The sequence below is a fragment of the Ornithodoros turicata genome, chromosome 10 (assembly GCF_037126465.1).
Source record: "Ornithodoros turicata isolate Travis chromosome 10, ASM3712646v1, whole genome shotgun sequence".
Classification (NCBI taxonomy): Eukaryota; Metazoa; Arthropoda; class Arachnida; order Ixodida; family Argasidae; genus Ornithodoros; species Ornithodoros turicata.
This window is the reverse complement of record NC_088210.1, coordinates 10,062,473-10,084,791: the sequence shown is the minus strand read 5'-3', so window position 1 is coordinate 10,084,791 and position 22,319 is coordinate 10,062,473. Positions and strand designations below refer to the sequence as shown.

The 22,319-nt window shown below is 46.0% G+C and overlaps 2 protein-coding genes across 2 annotated transcripts in view; one reads left to right on the top strand and one right to left on the bottom strand.

Annotated features, from left to right (window-relative positions):
• Window positions 1–3,061: 3,061 nt before the first annotated feature.
• LOC135370181 (nuclear speckle splicing regulatory protein 1-like) lies at window positions 3,062–9,456 on the bottom strand. Its single transcript, XM_064603884.1, has 6 exons — window positions 9,406–9,456; window positions 8,698–8,782; window positions 8,296–8,361; window positions 7,374–7,496; window positions 5,532–5,739; window positions 3,062–3,841 (listed from the first exon to the last, which is right to left on the bottom strand). The coding sequence occupies exons 1-6, from the start codon at window positions 9,420–9,422 to the stop codon at window positions 3,201–3,203; spliced, it is 1,140 nt and encodes a 379-aa protein (XP_064459954.1). The 5' UTR covers window positions 9,423–9,456; the 3' UTR covers window positions 3,062–3,200.
• A 179-nt stretch (window positions 9,457–9,635) lies between these two features.
• Window positions 9,636–22,319, top strand: part of LOC135370178 (telomerase-binding protein EST1A-like) — a 51,796-nt gene continuing 39,112 nt past the window's right edge. Inside the window, exons 1-5 of the mRNA XM_064603882.1 lie at window positions 9,636–9,731; window positions 10,546–10,890; window positions 13,255–14,434; window positions 20,411–20,530; window positions 21,692–21,881. Of these exons, the coding sequence (XP_064459952.1) occupies window positions 9,641–9,731; window positions 10,546–10,890; window positions 13,255–14,434; window positions 20,411–20,530; window positions 21,692–21,881 (1,926 nt within the window). The 5' untranslated portion in view covers window positions 9,636–9,640. The remainder of the gene's footprint in view (window positions 9,732–10,545; window positions 10,891–13,254; window positions 14,435–20,410; window positions 20,531–21,691; window positions 21,882–22,319) is intronic.

Here is a 22,319-nt window from a genome sequence, read left to right as displayed (position 1 = left end):
ACACGCAGACAAGACTCTTGTGTCTGTACTAACCATCCCAATTACTTTTCAATACAAATTTTGCTTGTAAATACTTGTGAACATATGTGTCGGTACTGTTACTCAGAAAATTAGCTAAAACTTGTTTCAAGCTGCATTTCAACATGTTGCATACAGCAAGAGGACTTCAACTTTCTTTTTTTGTTTTTTGTTAACATAATGTCTGTTTAAAGGGATTTCCATAGAAGATATTATAGATATTATACCCTGCTAGTGCATTGCAAACTGGAACTGCAGTGCTTTAAAATTCAGCCAATTTCTGCTGAACTGTGATTTTGTTTGGAAACTTCCCGAACCTACAAAATAAATGGAAGTTGGCTGAAGTGGATCTCAAACGATAGGAACGTCATTCCACCCTACACGTACAATGTAATTTGTGGGAGGCTCATATTTTCATGTTTCACCCTAAGGTGCAATTTTGGGGGAGGGGGGAATATGTTTATTAAGAAAAAAGAAAGGAATTTTGCACTTTTGGGTTAAAAACAAGCTTTACCAAGTTTAATGTTAAAACACAAGACTCTGTTTCTCTTGACTGTTTCTCCTCCGAGGGTTTGTGACACCTCAGACCAAAGAGTGCTGGGTAGACGTAAAAGACTGTTATATAGGTGCATCGATGGGCAGCACGCTTTACAGCAAAGGTGGTAGAAGACACGTGTAAAATCGGCAGTGCAAATTAGAGCACTGCAAAGGGCCGGCCTGGCCCGAAAACCCGAGCCCGGCATGTCCTCCGTGCCGAAATCTGGCCTCAAAGTCTGTTTGACAGCGGGCTCAGTTCGGGGGGTTCTCGGGCCTCAGTTGGGCCGAGCCTTTTGAATAATTTTTTCACATTATTTAATCCATGACATTCATTTTGAAAACAAAGCAACAATGTACCTGGGTCCTCCCCTGTCTTTATCGGAAAATGCTACGACATAGGCGTAGAGTTATTCCGGACTTCGCCGTGTTGTGAACCTCGCTGTCGCTGCGGTGTCCACTGCGGACAGGCGTGCTAGACACTGTGCCCGCATGGTGCTACAAGCACAAACGGCATCAAAGGTTGTGCTTACGCATTCCAAGTATGTGTGGTTTATGCTGTTTGCTGTGTACAGTATAGGTAGGGCCTGACTTTTTCGGGTTTTATTTTTGGCCAAATTCGGGGGGTAAATATCGGGTGATATTTTTCATTCGAAAATTCGGGTGTATTCAGGTTAAATCCCATTACGGCATATTCTGTTGTCAGGAATTCGGGTGTATTCGGGTGATTTTTTTTTGTTTAATAAAAATTTGTATTAACATGGAACTAATGTTTAGCAATGTTTTCAAACTTTATTTTAATGCACGCTTATGAGCGCGCCACGCGACCCGGATGTTTTCGGGTAGATTCGGGTTAAAGCCGAATTTTACAGATTTCGTTCGGGGGGGAAATATCGGGCGGATACGGGTTTAACCCTAAAAAGTCAGGCCCTAAGTATAGGTAGGGAGTGACTTTTTCGGGTTAAATGCCTTTCTCCGATTCGGGGGGTAAAAATCGGGCGCTATTTTTAAATCTGTAATTCGGGGAGAAATCGGGCAATAATTGTGCCCTCGGGTGCCATTGGGTGATTTTGTGTCTCCTCTTGTCTATTAAGCCCTTTCCTAATCTCTCTCTCCCCCATTTTTTTTGCGGGATTGTGATCTACCAGCGGTAATCCCCGAAGGCATAGACAGTGTTGACACACATGGGTGTACTGTTGGGAACGTAAGTGACCCGTTCTTACATGTGTTACACGTGGCGACCTTTGTTCGTCTTCAGTGGAAACGTCCCTTGAGGATTTCATAGTAACTGGAATTCGGGGAAAAATCGGGCTTAACCCGAATTGGTCGGAGGTCAGTTTGGGGGGGAATAACCGGACGGAATCTGGTTTAACCCGAAAAAGTCACTCCCTAAGTATAGGTAGAACCTGTCGGACGGTTAACGCATTAATCTGCCTATACAGCTGCGAACCGGGTCTCGGCCTGGCTTTTGGGAGTCGAGTCGGGCAAGTCTCCGTGGCGACGGGTATGGGCCGGGTCCGGACGGTAAATTTAGGCCCATCCAGTGCTCTACTGCAAATACCTAGAGCCTGAAGTTTTCTGGAAATACCTTTCTCTAAATTTGGGGTGTAACAATCGAGTAAATAACCATGTGCTCTAAATTAATGCAAATTCTGGTGGAAAGACTTCCAGTACACTAAATTTGGGGAGAAATCAGGCTCAGTTACTCAAACTAACTGAATGGGTTCGTTACAAACGGTGACGTAACTGCGTATGCTGCCAAACAAGTTAGTGTGAGGGCAATTTGCCGGGTAAAAATCGGGTTTCACCCTAGAGAGGCAGCCTTCAATTCGGGGTGCAAATTCGGGGATGAATCGGGTTAAACCCTAAAACTTCAGGCTCTACAAATACCGAAACCCATCTGGCTATGCCGTCGTAACAGGCATCTCACCCGCTGAGGCGGCCGCGGAAGAGGTCGCACGCTTACGAGAATCAACAGGAATGGCCTTTGCTCTTCTGATGTCAGAGCTACCAAGTACAACTAGGGTTGCCACCTTTCGTAGTGAAAAATACTGGCTGAGGGAGAGGAGGTGGAATAGAGGAAAAGGAGGAAATGCTCGCGGGAAAAGGAAGTGGGTGAGGGGTGGAAGAGCACACACAGAAAACCAGAGAGAGAGCTCAAGACAATAGGAGGAAACGTGTTCCTGTGTGTAATAATAACAATAATAACAGAAATAATAATAATAATGAGTAACTAAGGAAACAACTGGTGACTGCGCGGAGTTGGGTCTCTGGTCCAGATTTATCCAAGCTGTAGTGGAATGCTGAAGGGAAAAGCCCGCCCTATGAAAGGGCAAAAGGCTGCCGGTATCACCATCCTACTGGCAACCGGCAGAGCGAGCAAATAACCGGTCGTGCCGGTATAATACCGTACCCTAACCCTAAGTACAATACGTAGCAAAAATTTTTTTTTTCCATGACACTCTTTACCGCGCGGTACAATGTGCGCACAATATAATGATCCACAAAATCAAAGTGTGTCGACTCTTTATCCTTTTTTTTTTATGCTTCATTACACGCGGCAGAAACCACATTTGTGGCACCTGAATTCATAAACATTTCTATAAAGTGGCCACAGTAAAGCATCATGAAGCACCCTCGAGGCAAAATTACTGCTGCCCACCTGACCTCCTGGCTTGCCTCCTCTGAAAGTACCTCTCCCTAGCAGCCTCGAACACTTCGCCCACCGTCCTCTTTTCAAACATCTTAACCCATTCATCATCTGTCTGCCTCAGTGCTTTCGCTGCATGCTCATCTTTCTCGCAGCCGTCCTCCTTAGTCACCTTCTCAGAGGAGCTTTCCTCCTCCTCTCCGCCGCTGTCGCTTGAAGAATGCTTGCGTTTCCTGCCGTTCTTTGCGACGGGTTGCCTCTCTTCACCCTCCGAGTCACTGGAATCGATCTCGAAGTCACTGTCTGCATCGACGTTCTTCTCCGCCTCGCTCTGCGCGTTTTGCGCGGAGTCGGAAGCTTCGCTGATGTGCCTCCTGCGGTACTGCTGCTTTTTGCCGGGCTTCTTCCTGAACTCCGTTTCTGAAGAGTCCTCGACCTGCTTTGAGGTACCTGGCTGTCCCTTGTCGACTCTTTCTGCTTTCTTTTCCCGAATGTCCCGCGAGTCTTCTTCTACTTCTTCTTCCCTCTTCACAGTAGGTTCATCCGTGTTCTCCGGTATCCTTTCCTCGCCGACCGTCTGCTTCAGGAGGTGGCGGTAAAAGCCGCTCAAGTCGCTTTGCTTTGTGACGTTCATCATTTCTGAAAATAAATAAGTGCATTAATGATGATAAGTACATTAATGATAATTTGTGACTTCACATTAGTTTTTTTTTTGGGTTCCACGTTAGTGCCACAAAGCAACCGTGGCAATGAGGGGCGTATTGACACGGACAGATGGAGAGAGGGCAGCGGGAAGGAGTGGGGGGGGGGGGGGTTAGTGTGCGCCCTGGGCCGACTTCGGGGGGAACTGTGCCGATATTCGTCTGGAAAGTCTGCCGGAAAACACGGACAAAACCTCGGACAGCACAGCCGGTGATGTTACAAAATGACTGCAATCACGGGGTGCATTAAAGCGATGGTGGCATCCGGAAACCGACCTACAAAGCCTATATCACTACGTTCGGCATCGCCCAACAATCTACTTGGCTAATTTTTTTTTACCGAAAAGTGCCTAGATATAAAAGTGCCGAAAAGTGCCTAGATATACCAAAAAGTGCCTAGACACCTAGATATTAAATAAAGGAATTTTAAATATCGGAGAACACCACAGCAGCAGCAGCAGAAGGTATTGGCGTCGGGTACTTATTTGTTTTACACGTTAGCAACCGCTAACGACGCCAAGCATTTTGCCCAAAATAACGCTCGTTTACGTATAATTTACAAAATAATTGTGCGGCGTGCAGTACAGAGTTTGCTTTATGAAAGTTTTAAATTGCTCTTGTGCCCAGACAATGGGAGCGAGGGTACGTATTTCATGGGCAAACGAGTTGTGGCGATCTCATAACGCAGAAACAGTCGTGTAGACGAATATCATTGAATATCTCTGTATAGCATGGCACGAATGACATTAAGGCGTAGTAACTCATTACACACCTAATATCATTTTTTGTGGGTGCCCGTGTGGCAGGGGTGCAAGCTGAACCTTAACTGTCTGAACTGGTCCTGCATGCTCACCATTGCAGAACTTTCCAGAACTGATGTAACAAGTGCAGCCAAACTGAGAAGATGCAGTCACCAACCGATTCTTCGGACATGATCGATTATTCAGACCCGTTCGCGGAACGGCCACAGGCACCATAGAGTTGACGTATAAGAATGTCCGAAATTTTCGAACACCATACAGCCCTTTCGCTCGATATTTCGGACTCTGTTTGCCCAACCAGCGAATCTCTTTCTTGGGAGTGACGGAAAATGTTGGTAACATCCGAAATTCGTATCAAAAGAATTCAACCAACTAAGATATTGAGGCAAAAAAATAAACAATGATTCTTCATTTTCCATTCCTCTGAGTAGAAGAGGTCTGCTTCCTCTGAGTAGAAGAGGTAACGCTTTTGCGTCTTCATTTTTGGCCAACTGCACGATTCAAAAGGCCCAGCACTGCTGTCCACTCATAGGTCGTGCGACAGTGCTGTAAAGCGAGCTTCACCTAAAACATGCGTACGTTAGGTGAAGTCGACTTGCGGAATGGTGATGACGGAGGTGCCTCCGTCGGGAAATAGAAGCTGATGTTATCAGGCAGAGCTGGAAGTCCGTTAAGAAAGTATCGACAAATTTTTCCAGCCTACCGGTGCTTAGTAAAGCTGACTTTGAAGCAAAACTTCGTTTTTACGCACTTCCCGATTGTTCCGACTTTTGCGCGACCCCCGCAGAGTCTGAAAAATCGAACGGCGTCTGTATTCGCAAACCCATGTTTCTAGCATGTTTTCAACGTTGGAGCAGCTGGCCTTACCATCTAGTTGTTCCCTACGCATTTCTTTTTCCTCTTCTTCCTGCATCTCCTGCATCTTTTTGCGGTACGCGGAGGTGACGTAGGCTTCCTTGTCCGCAAAGGCCTCCCCTTCTTGCTCTCGCTCCTTCTGGATCTTGTGCTGGGCGCGGCGTTCGTTCTCCTTCTTGCGATTATCCGCAGCCTTCATCAGGTTTGCGATGTAGCGTGGCTGAAAATGAGATATGCTTCTTTATGTGCTCTCTCTCAGCGGTGACACTGTGAGATAAATTGGCGTACCGTAATTCTGTGTGTATTAGCCTCAGCTTCTGCGCTTTTTTTCCCCCACTGGTGTTCTGCAGCTTATCAGATTACTATTTTTACCCCTACCCCGGTATTACCGAAAGGGCCAATGGTGTCTCATATTTTTCGGAAACGGCCCCGCCCTGCCAGTGCAAGGACAATGCGTAACGGGGGCGCATCCACATTCAAGAAGACTGACCTTCCTGGTACCTTCCCCCCCTGCAAAGGAGGTGACAGTGATTGATGTCTTTCGGAAGACCACTGACCCGTCAATCCACACGAAAAACGCGCAACGAGGGCACAACCTGATCTTAGTAGAACACTACAGGTTTTCCCGCCGATTTTAATCCAAGTGCCAGCTAAATTAATCCATGTGCCATGCAAACTTTATGGGGCATAGATTAATTTAGCTGGCGCTTGGATTAAAATCGCCGAGAAAAAACGGTAGAATCGATCCCCTTGAAAAAACGGCTAAGAAGCAAGAGAGCTGGTGAAGTTTGCATAATGTAAAACCCCGACACTAGGGAACACGAACAAACAGACACAACACGAAACACAACACGTCCCTTCGTGTTCCCTAGTCTCGTGATTTTACATTATGCGTTCACCCCCTTTGTTATATACACCATGTCAACCCCAGAATCTGCATCACTGGTTTACCACACAGATCAGTCACGTTGTACTGCCCAGGGCTTATCTGCGAGTGTGGCTTATCTAGCGCAAAATTATTATGCGTTCACCCCCTTTGCTTATACACTATGTCAACCCCAAAATCTGCATCCCTGGTTTACCGCACAGATCGGTCACGTCGTATTGCCCAGGGCTTATCCGCGAGTGTGGCTTATCTGGCGGAAAATTATTATGCGTTCACCCCCTTTGCTTATACACTATGTCAACCCCTGAATCTGCATCACTGGTTTACCGCACAGATCAGTCACGTTGTATTGCCCGGGGCTTATCTGCGAGTGTGGCTTACCTGGCGCAAAATTATTATGCGTTCACCCCCTTTGCTTATACACCACGTCAACCCCAGAATCTGCATCACTGGTTTACCACACAGATCACTCACGTTGTATTGCCCAGGGCAATCGGCGAGTGTGGCTTATCTGGCGCAAAATTATTATGCGTTCACCCCCTTTGTTATACACCATGTCAACCCCTGAATCTGCATCACTGGTTTACCGCACAGATCAGTCACGTCGTATTGCCCAGGGCTTATCCGCGAGTGTGGCTTATCTGGCGGAAAATTATTATGCGTTCACCCCCTTTGCTTATACACCATGTCAACCCCAGAATCTGCATCACTGGTTTACCGCACAGATCGGTCACGTCGTATTGCCCAGGGCTTATCTGCCAGTGTGGCTTATCTGGCAGAAAATTTTCAGAACGTTGCTAAGAACGGGTCCTGCAGCTTATAAGCGTGAAATTACGGTAATTATACGAGCAATGTAAGAAAGCACACAGCAGTGTCTTGTTGGCTTCGATTCGGGTCTCTACTGTCACTTTGAAACCATGTGGTGTAAAACCAAGTTGCTCATATTTCTAAAGATGTATTTAACGTACTGTTCTGTCTTTTGTAACTTTTGTTTTCTTTTCCTCTTTGACTTGCTTCAGGTCATCGTAGACTTCGTCGTATTCAAAGACAGTTGGGTCCTCTTCCATTGCCTTTTGAAACTGAAGCTGGGTCTAGTGAAAGACAATAGAGGGTTTTAGTGAGTCGGTTTCGCTTGAACGAAACAACTGATTAGTGTCGCGCATGCGCATTATGAATAGAGCCTGAAGTTTTAGGATTTTACCCGACCCTGCCCTGAATTTGCTCCCCGAATAGACCTCTACCCGAGAAACGTCGTCATGACGTTGGTAGACAGACTGAAACCTAAGTTCTACGAATGGACACTTGTTTGCTGCCTCCTATTGAAAGAAAAGTAGGATTGAAGGTCGCGTCCCTTTCAGGGACCATTGTAATCCCCTCAAGACCGTGGCTTTCAGGCACAACCTTGTTCGCCCCCTAGTTCGAGCGTAGATCAACTCTACCAAATTGGTGGCGCTATCGCACACTTTGACGTCATCTGTTTACAAACAGGGAGAGGTCTACTGAAGGTTGCCTCTATAGGGCGAAACCCGATTTTTACCCTGCAAATTGACCTCACTGAGACGTCTGCAGGAATGCACACTAAGCTGTTTGGCAGAAAACGCAGTTACATCACCGTTTGTACCGAACCAGTTCAATTAGTTTGAGTAACTGAGCCTGATTTCTCCCCGAATTGAGCGTACTGGAAGTTTTTCCACCTGAATTTGCATGAATTTAGAGCACACGTTTATTTACCCAATGTTTAACCCTTTTTAAAGCGAAACTGCCTCCCGTTTGGTTCGGGCGCAAACAACTCGCTAAAACTACATAATAAAGATGTCAATGGATACGACGAATGATATCACATACTACAGCAAGGCATAAAACACCACAAGCGGTATAAGTCTACTTTACCTGGATCTTGGTTAAATTCCTGAAAGACTCCTTTTTGATTGATGCCTCGATTGACGCCTTGTCGTGCTTGAAGGGAAAATCAGAGAGACCACTCCATGACTACCAAACAACGCAGGCTAACCTTATAGCCATGGTCAAGCTGCGAACGACATTTATACAACAAAAGACTTGAAAGGAATAAAGGTAATGCGAACACGTGCCATTTATCCAATTTATTACCATGTCTGTTGTTTAGTATGTTAAATACCCACTCTCCAAGGCTGAAAATAAAGTTGTTGTTGTTGTTTAGTATGTTAAACACCAGCAAAACAGACATGTCGTTCCTACGCTGAACATGACTATACCAGGCAACGTGCACTGGCACTTCAATCTCAGGACAAGTGCATCTGTAGTGGTACATACCTCGTCGTCACTGTCATCTCCGAAAATTGAAGGCCGAGGTGCAACACCTGGCTTGTCAGCTTTCTTGGGCAAGAACAGCCCATACCTGAGCAACGAGGAAGAACCTTGTATTGAACTGTGACAGTAACACAATCGATAGGTCATGCTACTGGGATGACACAAAGGAATACGCCATACAAGTGGGTCAGTTCTCTGTGCAACTCCCTGGTGTCCCCCTTTCCCCTGTTGCCCGTGGAACGACCACGTTAGTCCTCCTCGCAAACAAGGGGGAAACATTTCAAGGTGGTTTCTTCTGTAGGCCCGTGCCGGTCCTCGAATAACCTCTTATAGCAGCCTTGTGAGTGGACGGACATTTCAATACGCAGATTCTCCAAACTTTGCACTGACAGAGACAACAAACTGACAGAGCCTATTCCCTTCTAACCGTTCAAAGGTTGATCCATAACGGGTTAAGGATGACAAGAAAAAACGCAACGATTTATAGAGCCGACACTCCGAGCTACATAAACGTCATCCAAACGCGCGTTGTAGCTTCAGTCATTCACGAACTTGATTGCAACTTGGTTAGGAAAGCGGATTATTATTTCTAGCCATTTATTCATCTTATTTGACGTGTTATGCCGAGCTGCACAAGTCCAGAGCGAAGAAGATCGCGAATGATACAAGCAAAGCAATATTCCTTATAAATCGGCTCTTCGATCTACTCACTTCTTGGGCGCCGCCATCTTGTTGTCGTCTGATTTGTTTATTTACCTGTCGTCTTTCAAGCACTTGTCAGCGCATGTGGCAGTCGCTTTTCACAAGAAATTACATTGGAAAAACTTACGAAAACTACATTTTCAATGTGAAAAAGTGGTTTTCACGTATTTAGAATGCACGCATCGTGATGGACACTTATATACCCGCCAGGTGCGTAAAAAGCGTAAACAGTACACAAAGTAAAATGGCGGATAAAGCTCCTAGGACGATTAGGAATGGAGTAAACAGAATGGAACAGTCACAAAGTGCTAAACGACAGCCTGTAAACTATAAAGGCATGTACACTTTATTCACAATGTAGAGTCAGTGCGATACAGTCTGTCACGGGGCTTCATAGTACTGGAGGAACCGCGAGGAGCCTAACGTGTGTGTTGTAAACAATCCGGGCCTTGACATTGAGTGATGTGGTGTACGCACAACTTCGAATTTATGCTGGTTGTATAGGCGTGCAAATGTTGATCGGGCAGGAGAATCAAATTGTAGTGTGTGACGGAATTTTTATGCACCAGTGAGAAAAAGCAAAACGATCGTTTTCTCTGCGTTGTACCGACGAACAGCCGTACATCCGTACTGTTTTTCGATATAAATGTCTCTGATACAAGTTGCGTGGCGCTTCGCCGACAGAGGCTGACGTGTTTGAGTGCCACTCGCTTTGCTTTATTTTTTGCGTCACCTGCTCAAGCTGGCCGTTCTAAATTTTGATACGTTGTAGGCAAGGCTATATTTGCTACCTGGCCTTCCTTTGTGTAGTGGAGGCTGCGTCGCATCAGCGAACTCTCATAAAAAATAAAAATATTACCCGCATGATTGTAAACGTGAGCATTACACTATACGTCAAATATATTTTCCTTTCTTTACTGCAGAGAATAGGAGTAGTACACCACTGCTGGCAATATATCGTTTTCCCATCATCTAAGCGCAGCTGACGACATTCACTAGTGTTATTTTCATTTAAAGAATCGTAGAGCATATTCAGAATTGAGCATAAACAATAAATAGACGTTTCACGTCGTCTTTGTTTTTGTTATATCGAAGTTAGACTGTGCCCTTCTTTCGTGCGTCGGCATTTCATTTACTTCGTCATTCCAGAAAATGAAAACCGAGCCAGGCAAGACAAAGCCGAGGGACGGAAAACAAAGCCAGAGTTGGCACTCTACCGTCCCGGCATGGGACTGGCACAGAAGGCCAGACAGGAGGCGCGGGACTCCAAGCCACCCGACGAGCAGGTGACCGCGGCATTCAAGGAGATGCACTTAAAGGACGGCCCTGCGGGCAGTCGTCGCTGCAAGCGTCCGGACCAGCAGGTGTACGTCCCGAAGCACCTGAAGAGCGAGCAGGCCAGCGCTCGGATAATGGATTCGCGGAACGCGAACCTGGAGAACGCCGCCAGTATCAGGGTGCCGGTGGCAGAGGCCCTTCCCAGGAGTGTGCAGAGTGAGAATTTTCTTCGGTGGCCAGCTGGTCCTGTTCGACTTCCAGTTCTCCGAATAAGTGGATGATGAGTAGAGCCTGAAGTTTTAGGGTTTAACCCGATTCTTCCCCGAATTTGCACCCCGAATTGAAGGTTGCCTCTTTAAGGTGAAACCCGATTTTTACCCAGCAAATTGCCCTCACTGAGACGTCTGTAGGAATGCACACTAACTTGTTTGGCAGCAAACGCAGTTACATCACCGTTTGTACCGGACCGGTACGGTTAGTTTGAGTAACTGAGCCTGATTTCTCTCCGAATTTAGCGTACTGGAAGTTTTTCCACCCGAATTTGCACGAATTTAGGGCAGATGTTTATTTACCCGATTTTTATTCCCCGAATTTAGAAAAAAATATTTCCTGAAAACTTCAGGCTCTAATGATGAGCAATAATCTGAAAGAGGAAGTGCATGGCTGTGAGAAGAGAGCGTGGAGGGTGATTAGGGGTGACTATGGCTATTCACCCTTTCACGGTTTACAAACAAAACACACAACCGGAACTTGGCTAGGGTTCTCAGCAGCTGCATGTGGCGCCGCGCCCTGTTGCTCATTTGAGTCAAACCTTTTCACTATTTGTAAACGGTGAAAGGGTGAATAGTTATGGCCAAGGTGGAATGATGGCTATGTATACGGGCTTAGAACAGAACTTCACTGCAGAACGTGCTCATAAGACTCGTAAGGGAGGGGTAGCGTATACGATGCTGCTGTCATGTGTGCCCGTTTAAGACAACATGTTGGAGTGTGCGGATGCAGTGCTTAGACAGACCATGATGACGAATAGCAGCAAGAAGACAAGGACAGGGTAGAAGTAGACAGGACGACTGCAGACTCTCAACTGACGTTTAATCAAGGAACACAGCATCTTAAATGCCAACATCTAGGTCATCGACTAAAAAATGTACAGAGAAAACAAGGTTTATGCTGCCGGCTGGGAGATAGCACTCAACATCTTATCCATGCGTAGAAGAGCAACTTCCACGTCTGCTAAAGTGACAGAAGGGGAGCTGACACATTAGTCTGTCCCCTTCTGTCATTTTAGCAGACGTGGAAATAGCTTTTCTACGCATGGATAAGATGTTGAGTGCTATCTCCCAGCCGGCAGCATAAACCTTGTCTTCTCTGTACATTTTTTAGTCGATGACCTAGATGTTGGCATTTAAGATGCTGTGTTCCTTGATTAAACGTCAGTTGAGAGTCTGCAGTCGTCCTTTCTACTTCTACCCTGTCCTTGTCTTCTTGCTGCTATTCTTCATCATGAACCTATACCAACTACCCCGGATTGTTCCTTTTGTGCTTAGACAGACCGTCGTCTTGGCACATGTGGAAGAGGGCTGGATTTAGGGGGACTTCAGATGTCCTGACCTCCCACGTCAATTTCAGTCACTACATAAAGTTTCAATTGACTTTGATAGTCTAATAGCATACTGTCCAAGGCAAAGATATAATATCATGTCGACCGCCATTTGGGCTGGTACTAGCTACTTGCCATATGGTATACCTGGATGCTAGGGTGTTCTATATGCTTTTCAATACGATGCGCATGTGTTCACAAATGTTCATAGTAGTGAAGCTGCTGTGTTGTGCTGTTCGTTGTTACTTTTTTACACCATATTTTTATGGCTCCAGGCATGTCTGTATTGCACATACAGAAACCCTGCCTTACACACATATACGCTGAGGCACAGAAACACAGATTGCTCTGTCGAATAGGCTCAAATTCCATGTCTTGATCCTGTACTTAGCAGCAGACCCGTTACTCCAAAAGAGTAATTGATTACCGTTACTCTTCTAGCTAAAGTAATTGATTACTGTTACAAATTGCTCGACTCAAAATGTAATTGAGTAACGAGTATAAAAGTAATGTGTTACTTGGGCCGTTACTTTGAATTCATGCAAAAATTCTCCGTCCCTGTGTGCTTCGAAAAAAAGAGAAACCTCAACTCCCACGTGATTGGGACAGCTAAACTAGCGCGAAAGACTCGCACGTGAGAAGTAGCAATAATATTTTTCCGCTTACTACAGTAGAATAGCCCAACAAAGACACAGGAAATTTGTCACAGAGCATTGTTATTTTGAGCCAGACCCTAGTTCAAAAGTAATTGATCACTCGGTAATTGATTACTCAAAATTGTTATCAAATTACTTGAAAAATTACTTGTTCAAAAATGTAATTGATTATTCGAAAAATTACTCAAAAAGTAATTGATTACAAGTAATGCATTTACTTGTAATGTGTTACGTACAAGTCTGCTTAGCAGTTATTATGTGTGCTCCTATCGCAACGTCGTGCATGCTGATGCTAATGCTTTCCAATTGTTCACACATGTGCAGGTAACGACAGGACACCCGGAACCCCTACGGCAGAAACTCCGATCAGAAGAGACACCGTGCCACACGCGCCATCTACCAGATGGTCGCACAAGGACAGCGGGGATTCTGTGAATGCCTTCAAATCCGAGAACAACTGCAACATCCAGCAACACTGTAGTCCCGCGGGTGACGGCCTCGTCGTCACAAACGCGGAAAGAACAGACGGCAGACGGAGACCCGCGGCGCAAAAGGAAGACTGTAGGACGCGGAGATCGGCACCGTTAAGCAGGGAGCCGCCGAGGCACGTTGCACCACCGAGGCAGAGGACACTCAGCTACGGCGACCACGCGGAAGACGTGCTTCCTCATTCCGCGAGGACGAGCGGAAGAAAGAAAAAGCACAGACCCAAGGAGGAGAGGGGCAAGTGCATCGCCAATGGGATCTGCAACAAGTCGCACGGTGCAGCCGAAGAAGATTGGGAGGGCGACCTCTTAGTGGTAACAAACACGGCTTTTGCGTCGCAGACGAGAATGGACACGTTGAACGTCGACAGTCTGAGTGAACTAACAGCCTCCTCTCAACACGGCGACCTCACAAAGAACGAGAGCAGCAGAAGCCCCGCGGAAAACGCGGACGAGCACATCGTTTCGAAGTCGCCGGAATTCATCAAGGACTGGAGCGCCGTGGTCGCGGAAGAAGACGACCGACTGTGCTGCTCCCCCGTGGAGAGCCTGCAGAACGACCGGACCGAACCGTTACCGGGACCAGATACGAGGCGCAGGAACAGCGGGGGCGACGCCGTTCGGAGGCCGAGCGAAAGCGCGAAAGTCGGCAAGAGCTCGGACCAGCAGGTTCCGCCGCGCTTCCAGAAGAAGGTCCCCACCACCCCGAGTCCGCCGAGGCTGGAGGCCGGAAAGGCGGGTCTCCTCCGCATCCCCAGCAGCGTGCGTCTCGGAGAGGGCGAGGAGGGCTCGGTGCAGGACAAGCCCCTGATCGCAGTGAAGCCCCAGCCGCAGGTCCCCGTGGGCGGCGGTTACGGCCGCGGAACGCCGTCCGTGTACAGCCCGCCGTACGATATGGCCCCCTTGCTGCAGTACGCGGGCACGGTGCCCTGCGGGTACCAGCAGGGCGCGCCGGGATCTGGGATAGTTCCCGTCTACCACAGCGACCAGGTCATGGCGCCTGACGTCTACGGCCGCAGGTTGGTTTGACGGAAAGATGCTTTGAGCTGTCGCGCACCGTGTGACGTACTGCTGGCGACACGGGCGTCTGAAATTGCCAGTCTGTTGTTTTGCAGTCCATATTTTCTTGAAAAAATGGAAAAAAATGGCTAGGAAGCAAGCGAGTTGGTGAAGGTGATGCATTACGTAAAACCCCCCGAGACTAGGGAACGTGAAAGGACAGACACAAGACGAAGTCTCAATTCGTCTTCAACTTCGTATTTGTATTCGATTCGTATTCTTCAATTCGTATTTGACTACGTGTTGTGTCTCTGTCCTTTCGTGTTCCCTGGTCTCGGGGGGGGGTTACATTATGCATAGGGCCTGACTTTTTAGGGTTAAACCCGTATCCGCCCGATATTTACCCCCCGAACGAAATCTGTAAAATTCGGGTTTAACCCGAATCTACCCGAAAACATCCGGGTCGCGTGGCACACTCATAAGCGTGCATTAAAATAAAGTTTGATAACATTGCTAAACATTAGTTCCATGTTAAGACAAATTTTTATTAAACAAAAAAAAATCACCTGAATACACCCGAATTCCTGACGACAGAATATGCCGTAACGGGATTTAACCCGAATACACCCGAATTTTCAAATGAAAAATATCACCCGATATTTACCCCCCGAATTTGGCCAAAAATAAAACCCGAAAAAGTCGGGCCCTAATTACGCCTCATATTTCCTTGACAGGGTGTCTACCAACCTGGAAAACGGGGAATTAGGAGGGAACTTTGATGTGACTTTAAAAGTCGTGGGGTTGTCAGGGAATTTGCCAAAGAGGCAGCCAAAGTCCGGGGGGAAAATTGCGGACAAGTGCCATCGCGATGCGCAGTGAATCGTAATCGCTGAGGAGTGGTTGAACGGCCACACCACAGCAGCGTTGTCGCAAGTGGCAGTTCCCCAGTACAACAAGCTCTGAGCCAGAAAAGTAGGGCTGTCTTACTGCAGTCGCCGACCGATTTTTCGGACCCCAATTTTTCGGACATGCTCGATTATTCGGACTCGTTCGCGGAACGGTTGCGTGTCCCATAGAGTTGATGTATAAGAACGTCCAAAATTTCGGACGCCGTTCAGCCCCGTTGCTCGATATTTCGCACTCTGTTTGCCCAACGAGCGAATTTCTCTCTTGGAGTGACAGAAAGTATTGGAGTGACAGAAAGGAGTATTGGAGTATATTGGAGTGACAGAAAGTAAGTATTCATCCGAAATTCATATCAAAAGAAGTCGGCCAACTAGAAAATCGGCAATGATTGTTCATTTTTCTTCCTCTGAGTAGAAGAGCTCTGTCGTAACACTTTTGCGTTTTCGTTTTTGGTCGATGGCTTTGTCTAAAGGCCCAGCACGCGCCACTCGCCCGCGCTACAGTGCTTTAAAGCGAGCTTCACCTAAAGCACGCATGCATTAGGTGAAGCCGACTTGCGGACTTTATGAAAGCGGTGTCTCTGTCAGTGTACAATGACGAAGTGTCGTTCGGGAAATAGAAGCTGATGTTATCAGGCAGAGCTGGAAACGCGCTAGGAAAACATCGTAAAAATTTATTTAAAATTTTATTTTGAAGCAAAATTTGTTTTTTTTTTTTTTTGTACTGCAGGATTATTCAGATCCCCACAGAGTCCGAAAAATTGGACGGGGACTGTAATTCCTCAATAGATGTACTGTTTTATGAGGTATCTGGTATAAAAACGTAGCAGCGGGCACCAAGTTCCCTTTTGTTTTCGTCAGGGAATTCGCTCCAAATAGTCGGTGAAAACCTGGAAAAATCGGGGAATTTGAAGGTTACAGTTAAGTAGACACCCTGCTTGATTGCCCTCGAAAATGTTGTTCCAGTCGAAAGGTGGACCATATGTTGCACGTGTTTCTTGCTCAGAATAAATGATCTTGTAACACTTCGAGATTTAAGACGGGATAAACCACGGTGGTGATGATTTCGGGCAACCGTGTCGCAAGCAATACACAGTACACAGTCGTTAGAATGCAATTGCTTTTTTTGGAATTATCCTTTTATTTGAAATTTCATCCTGTCCCAGCTGAAATGCACATGTTTTGAACAGAGTTGTTCACAATGTACTGCCACCAGACACTGTATTGAACGAAGTATGAGCCGATGAAATCCCGTACGAACAACGAAAGTCGATCCGCAATTTTCGAGTGGTAGAAAGACACAGCTACACTGCTCGTCGATCACATTAACTGCAAAAGTTGGTTCTGTAATCCAAACCAGAGTTCCAATGCATTAGAAAGGTGGCTTGAATGATTTAAGAAGGACTATGGTGCGTCACCCAAGGTGTGCGGCATCCAAAATGCATAGATCGCCCATCCAAAAGAAGTTTACCCACACAAAAGAACTTGTTACGAGTTAAGTTGCCGCATGAAAAATGTAACTAAGTTAATAACGAAGTTCTTCAGCCGGAAATGTAACTCGCAGTTACGGAGTTATGTAAAGAAAAGAACGAGTTACTCCCAAGTTACTTCGGACAGAAAAATAACACTACACAGGTGCAGCACGCGTGACCAGCTGAGTTAAACCTCGAGTTGCTTGCGTCGAGTTTTCATTTATGTCCAACAATTTGAACGCTTTGCATGTTATTTGCTGTGGGAGCGCAATGGTTCAGCTTCATTTCAATGGCAGCGGTTCTCACTTCCTGAATAGACCAGCGGCGTGGCCGAGTGGGCTAAGGCGTCCGCTCGTTGGTGGTAACCAAGGTCGTGCTGTAGACTGGGAGGTGGTGGGTTCGAATTCTACCGCCGGCTGTGCTGTCTGAGGTTTTCCCTGGGTTTTCCGAAGACTTTCCAGACGAATGTCGGAACAGTTCCCCCTGAAGTCGGCCCAGGACGCACACTAATCCCCCTGTCCCCCACTCCTTCCTGCTGTCCTCTCTCCGTTTGTCCACATCTGTACGCCGCTCATAGCCACAGTTGCTTCGCGGCGCTAACACGCAATCAAAAAAAAAAACCCTTCCTGAATAGAATACTGTCATTCATTGAATATCACGTTTTATGGCATAAAATGCCATGAAAGAACCGGAGAGAAAGCAAGAAAATAAGTGGACGTTCGTTAAAGCGAATTAGAAGTGACTTGGAAATTAGCTTAAGTTACTTTGGCAAAGTTACCTGAAAAAGAAACGAGTTCCCCTGAAAGTTACCATGGCGCTAAAGTACCGAGTTAAGTTACAAGTTATCAAAAAAAGGAACTTAGTTACAGTAACGAGTTACCTCGAACTCTACCGAAATGCGCCTTGGAAAACCTAGCTTGTGTGTTTTTTACACCAAGATAAACAGGTCGCCAAGGTGCTCATCCCAAGTTTATTCTCTTAGTATACTAGACTGCACTTTTCTTCAGGCGAGAGCTGTAGCAACGAATAACGTGACCGCCTCCGAACAATGTGTCCGGGACCGCTTACGGCGCAGAAACCGGAATGCGGTATTTATCTTGTACAATATACAGGGTTCATGTTATGTATGCTTAGGCCTACAGTGTACACATACTATTTCATATTTACGTAATGCGCTTCTTTCGAGCCTTGTTCTTCACAAAATTCGGTAATCAAAACATCATAGTCCAGAGATCTGGCAATCTTGTTTTCGATCGAGGTAACTGCAAGCTCGGAAAGCCTGTCACCTCTGATGGTTGAGCGCAGGATATTCTTGATCAGTTTCATTCAGCTTCATTCTGCTGAAGCTCCTTTCAGCACCAACGACACTAACTGGTGCAGTGGGAAGAATTCTGATGCAAATGCAAAGATTCGGATATATCTCCTGAAGGCTCTTGTATGTGTACGTTAAAAATTGTTTGCCGTGACAAGTCCTCACCCTTTCTCGATGACTTAAATAAAACGACTGAATTCCCGTATAATTCCATTATGAGTTCGTTGGCATTAATGTCTCCCATTTTTATTCCAACATTTTCGCTACGACTCTCCGTTTAATTTTTCCTGTGACTTTGCTTCGGTCTGTTAGCCTTGTACAGAAATCCAAGCAACTTTTTACCCCTCCACGAGCCGGTCAAATCACGACGCAATAAAAGATGTGGCCTGATCAGTGAGAGCATTATTTAACACTGTTAGCTTTAGAGTATTTAGACTATTTAGACTATTATTAGCACTATTAATTACTGTAACTTTTCTACCAGTCAGAGGGTATGGACTGCGCTCGCTACGCCTCTGCATAGGGCTCCCACAGAGCCTCTGTGCACCTTCATAGCTACTGTCATTGTGTTTGTGGCATGCCCACTTATATGGAAGCACCACTTAATTTTTTTTTGGGGGGGGGGTCCCCAAAAACATAGACATTATTTTAATGAGGGTCTACTGTACTACCTGAATTTCATGACGTAAAAGCGCTAAAAACAGGACAAACACAAGACACACGCAACAGCGAGCGCTCACTTTCAACAACTTTACTGGCATGCCACATGGAAGGGGCTTATAATCGTTGCAACAGGAACTCCCTTTCCCTTTCAGATAACAAAATACTTTCCGAGCTAACACACGTGTTGCCCGCTTTCTTGATCAGGCAGGCCTCCCAGGTCTCTCGACCTCTCTGCTTTTTATATTTCCCTCTTATCTTTGTTTTATTGAAAATACCGTCACACCCACACTCCATTGTGTGTACAAACAAGCTACCTTGTTTACTGTTTTTACAATTCTTACGTTCTTTTAAGGGTGTTTTAATGTCCTACCTGAAGTTACGCAGTTTTATTTATTTGAAATCTTGCACTTACACAAAATTGAGGGACTTCATGTGCTCGAAAGTAATCGCCTGTGGCGTTGATGTGTCGGTCTTGGTGCGATTCAATCGCTCGGAATGCTGGTGGGGGGGCATTAGATTCACAATCTTGAAGTCCCCTGTCTCAAAAATAAGCGAAACCGTCCAATTACTCCATAAATTTATATACTCCTACCTGTCACTGAAAACAGTGACCATTATGTGTGACACATCCTATAATACCAGGTCCAAAGAATTTCACGATGGGAATATCAGTCCTCACGTTTGTTCTTGAAGCATGCACATCTGGGTACTTCTTACTTCTGTCGTAGGAAGCTTTGTTAACACTACAAAACATCAGTTGGGTCCTACCCAGGCTATAGTTGTGCTACTTCTTGCTTCTTTTCCTTATTATATTAGTGTCATAAATATCACACATGACTCGTATAAAGAGGAGGGCGTAAAATATTGGGGCAGGATCATATTACAGTTACGTTGTAACAATTTGATGTATCATTGCCAACGTGTGTCCAAGGTTAAAATAACAGTTATGCACTACACTAAACTAGACTCATGCACACAAAGCTATTTAAGAAACCAGATTGTTGTGAAGCATTTGGAAAAGGTGACAAGTTATGCTTTTGGCAACTACCGTAATTTCACGCGTATATGCCGCACCGCAGATAAGCCGCACGACCCGTTTTTAGGAATGTTTTGAAAAGTTTCTGTCAGATAAGCCGCACTGGCAGATAAGCTGCGGGCAATACGACGCGACTGATTTGTGCTACAAGGGAGACCATAGAGAAGGCCATAAACCGAGTCGGCACGGCGTATAAGAAGGGGTTCAGTTCTAGTGTTGTACCCAGATCGGATTGTGCCCTTGTTGCGTGTTTTTCATGGATCACTGGGTCGGTTGTCTTCCAGAAGACACCAGGAAGGTCAATCTACTCGAATGTGGACGCGCCCCTGTTACATACTGTTCGTGCATCGGCAGGGCGGTGCTGTCCCAGAGACACTGTCGGTTCTTTTGTTAGAACCGGTTTATGGGGAAGATACCAAGGAAAAATAGGGATCAGATAAGCCGTTCTGGTAAATAAGCCGCAGATCGCCGGTTAGAAAAAAAAAAAAATCGAGCATAAGCCGCAGCTAATACGCGTAAAATTACGGTACTTTATCAAATCAATCTTTCTTGTGGTTCCAGAGGATGATGTGCATACATCCCTCTGAATATTAATGCTTTTCTTGCAGTCGGATCAAACCACTTGTAGAGAAGAATCTCCACGATGCGGCCCTGCTAGAGAGGGAGTTCATGACCTACCTGTCAAAGGGGATTCAGAACACGGACATGAAGGCTATGGGCCATTGCAGGTACGCGCGTCTTTATTTTTTAATGCGCCAACCTGAATGTTTTGGAGCAAGATGAACACTGCTCAAGATATAGAAACCATAATGTACCGGATAAAAGCGACCATGTCATAATCAGCAACTCCCTCTGCAGGAAGCCATCTCCACTCTACGATAGGGACACAATGCATTGGGCCGCGAGATCTCCGTCATGATTGGATAATGTAAATTTGAATTTTGAATGCGCAGTAGCGGACATATGACCGTAGCAGACGACAGCAACAGTTCCCATGAAAACTCGTAGAATGATGATAATCAGTTTACAACTTTAGCGAGAACGCATCTCTCGTGGAATGTTCACAGCTTTTACAAAAATCCTACGGTAAGCTGAAGTACAAGGTATTATAGCAGTTGAGGAAGCAAAACAGGCTGATCAGTAGCGCCACCGCTAGCCTCCAAATTGCAGCTCTGGGGAGGGGTGCAAATGATATGGTCGCTATAATCTAGTAGGTCGTGACAGATGCACCATAATAATTTGAACCTCTGCAAATGGTGCTAAATGATACATGAAACCCTCAAGTTCTCACTGCATCAGAATACCTTCCCTGCATCTCCACAGTTTACAGTTCCGTAGAAGCTAGAAGATCAAACAAAGAAGAGAGTAAAAAATGTGTAGTCTGGGTAGTGGATGTGGTATACAGTGCCCATTATCGCTTAACCTGTCGGCGAAATGCAGGAATATGCTGTGACTTTGCTCTAAGTCGCGCCTAGGCAAACTCACCATCAAAGCTTGCCAACTTTGTCATGTTGTGTTGTAAATTCATAGCATGTTTGTTCAGCATTTCTTTCTGCGCTTGCTTTATAGTTCGAGAGGCTGTATTGTCGACTGTGTCAGTGGACCATTGTCCACAAACCGAACAAGAGCACCGCACTAACTTTGGTAGCAATGCTAGCACTGCAAAAACCGTGTGGTAAGCAGAAACCAATCTCCGCAGCTGCTGAGAAGCGCTGGGCCAGATATGTACACACGGAAATGTGGGTGTAGAAATTGTGCCATCTTTTCCTTTTCCTGTCATTTTTCGTGCCAAACTAGGGGTATGCCAAGTATGTGATACTAGCACAAATTATGCGAATATATGCCGAATCTTATCCACTCTTAGTATGTAATTTCTTTATGTGTCTTAGATGGAAGCTGCAGCTGCGCTACGAGAATGTCATTCTGGCCGACCCCCGCTACTGCGCTGAACGCAATGTGGAGCAAGCCCTGTGGAAATCCGCTTTCTACCACGGCATCGAGACCTTCCGTCGTGCCATGGAAGAGTGCCCCGAGCACAGGGAAGAGGCAAAGATGCACTTGCTGGCGCTTGTCGACGAGGTATGTATGTACCCGAGGTACATTGCAGCATTACTTCCAGGCTTTGTGAGGTTGTTTTTAATGAAAATGTTCTTTTGTAAGTGTTGCAAGGTGCTTGTGAGACAGTGCTTTGTCCCGCTTTTGGTTGCGGCGAACGCTGAATGGAAAAACTATGTGGCGCAATGGTAGAGGTGGTTTGAACTTCCACTTGGCCCTCTCTCAGTTCGCATCTTTCATCAATCTGGTCAGTGGAACAGCTTAACATGAAAGATTAATGAGCCAATCCCATAGTCAAAACTTTGCTGAAACCAAAACTTCCTTCTTTGTGCTTTGCTAAGCAAGCTGCCCTGGTAAGGGCATGGTCTAACACCCTTGTCGGACAAGCACACATATGGCTTTAAAATGCTAAGGCCGTAAGCAAAAACGGAGATTGGGGTCATGGCAAATGGAAGCGATAAG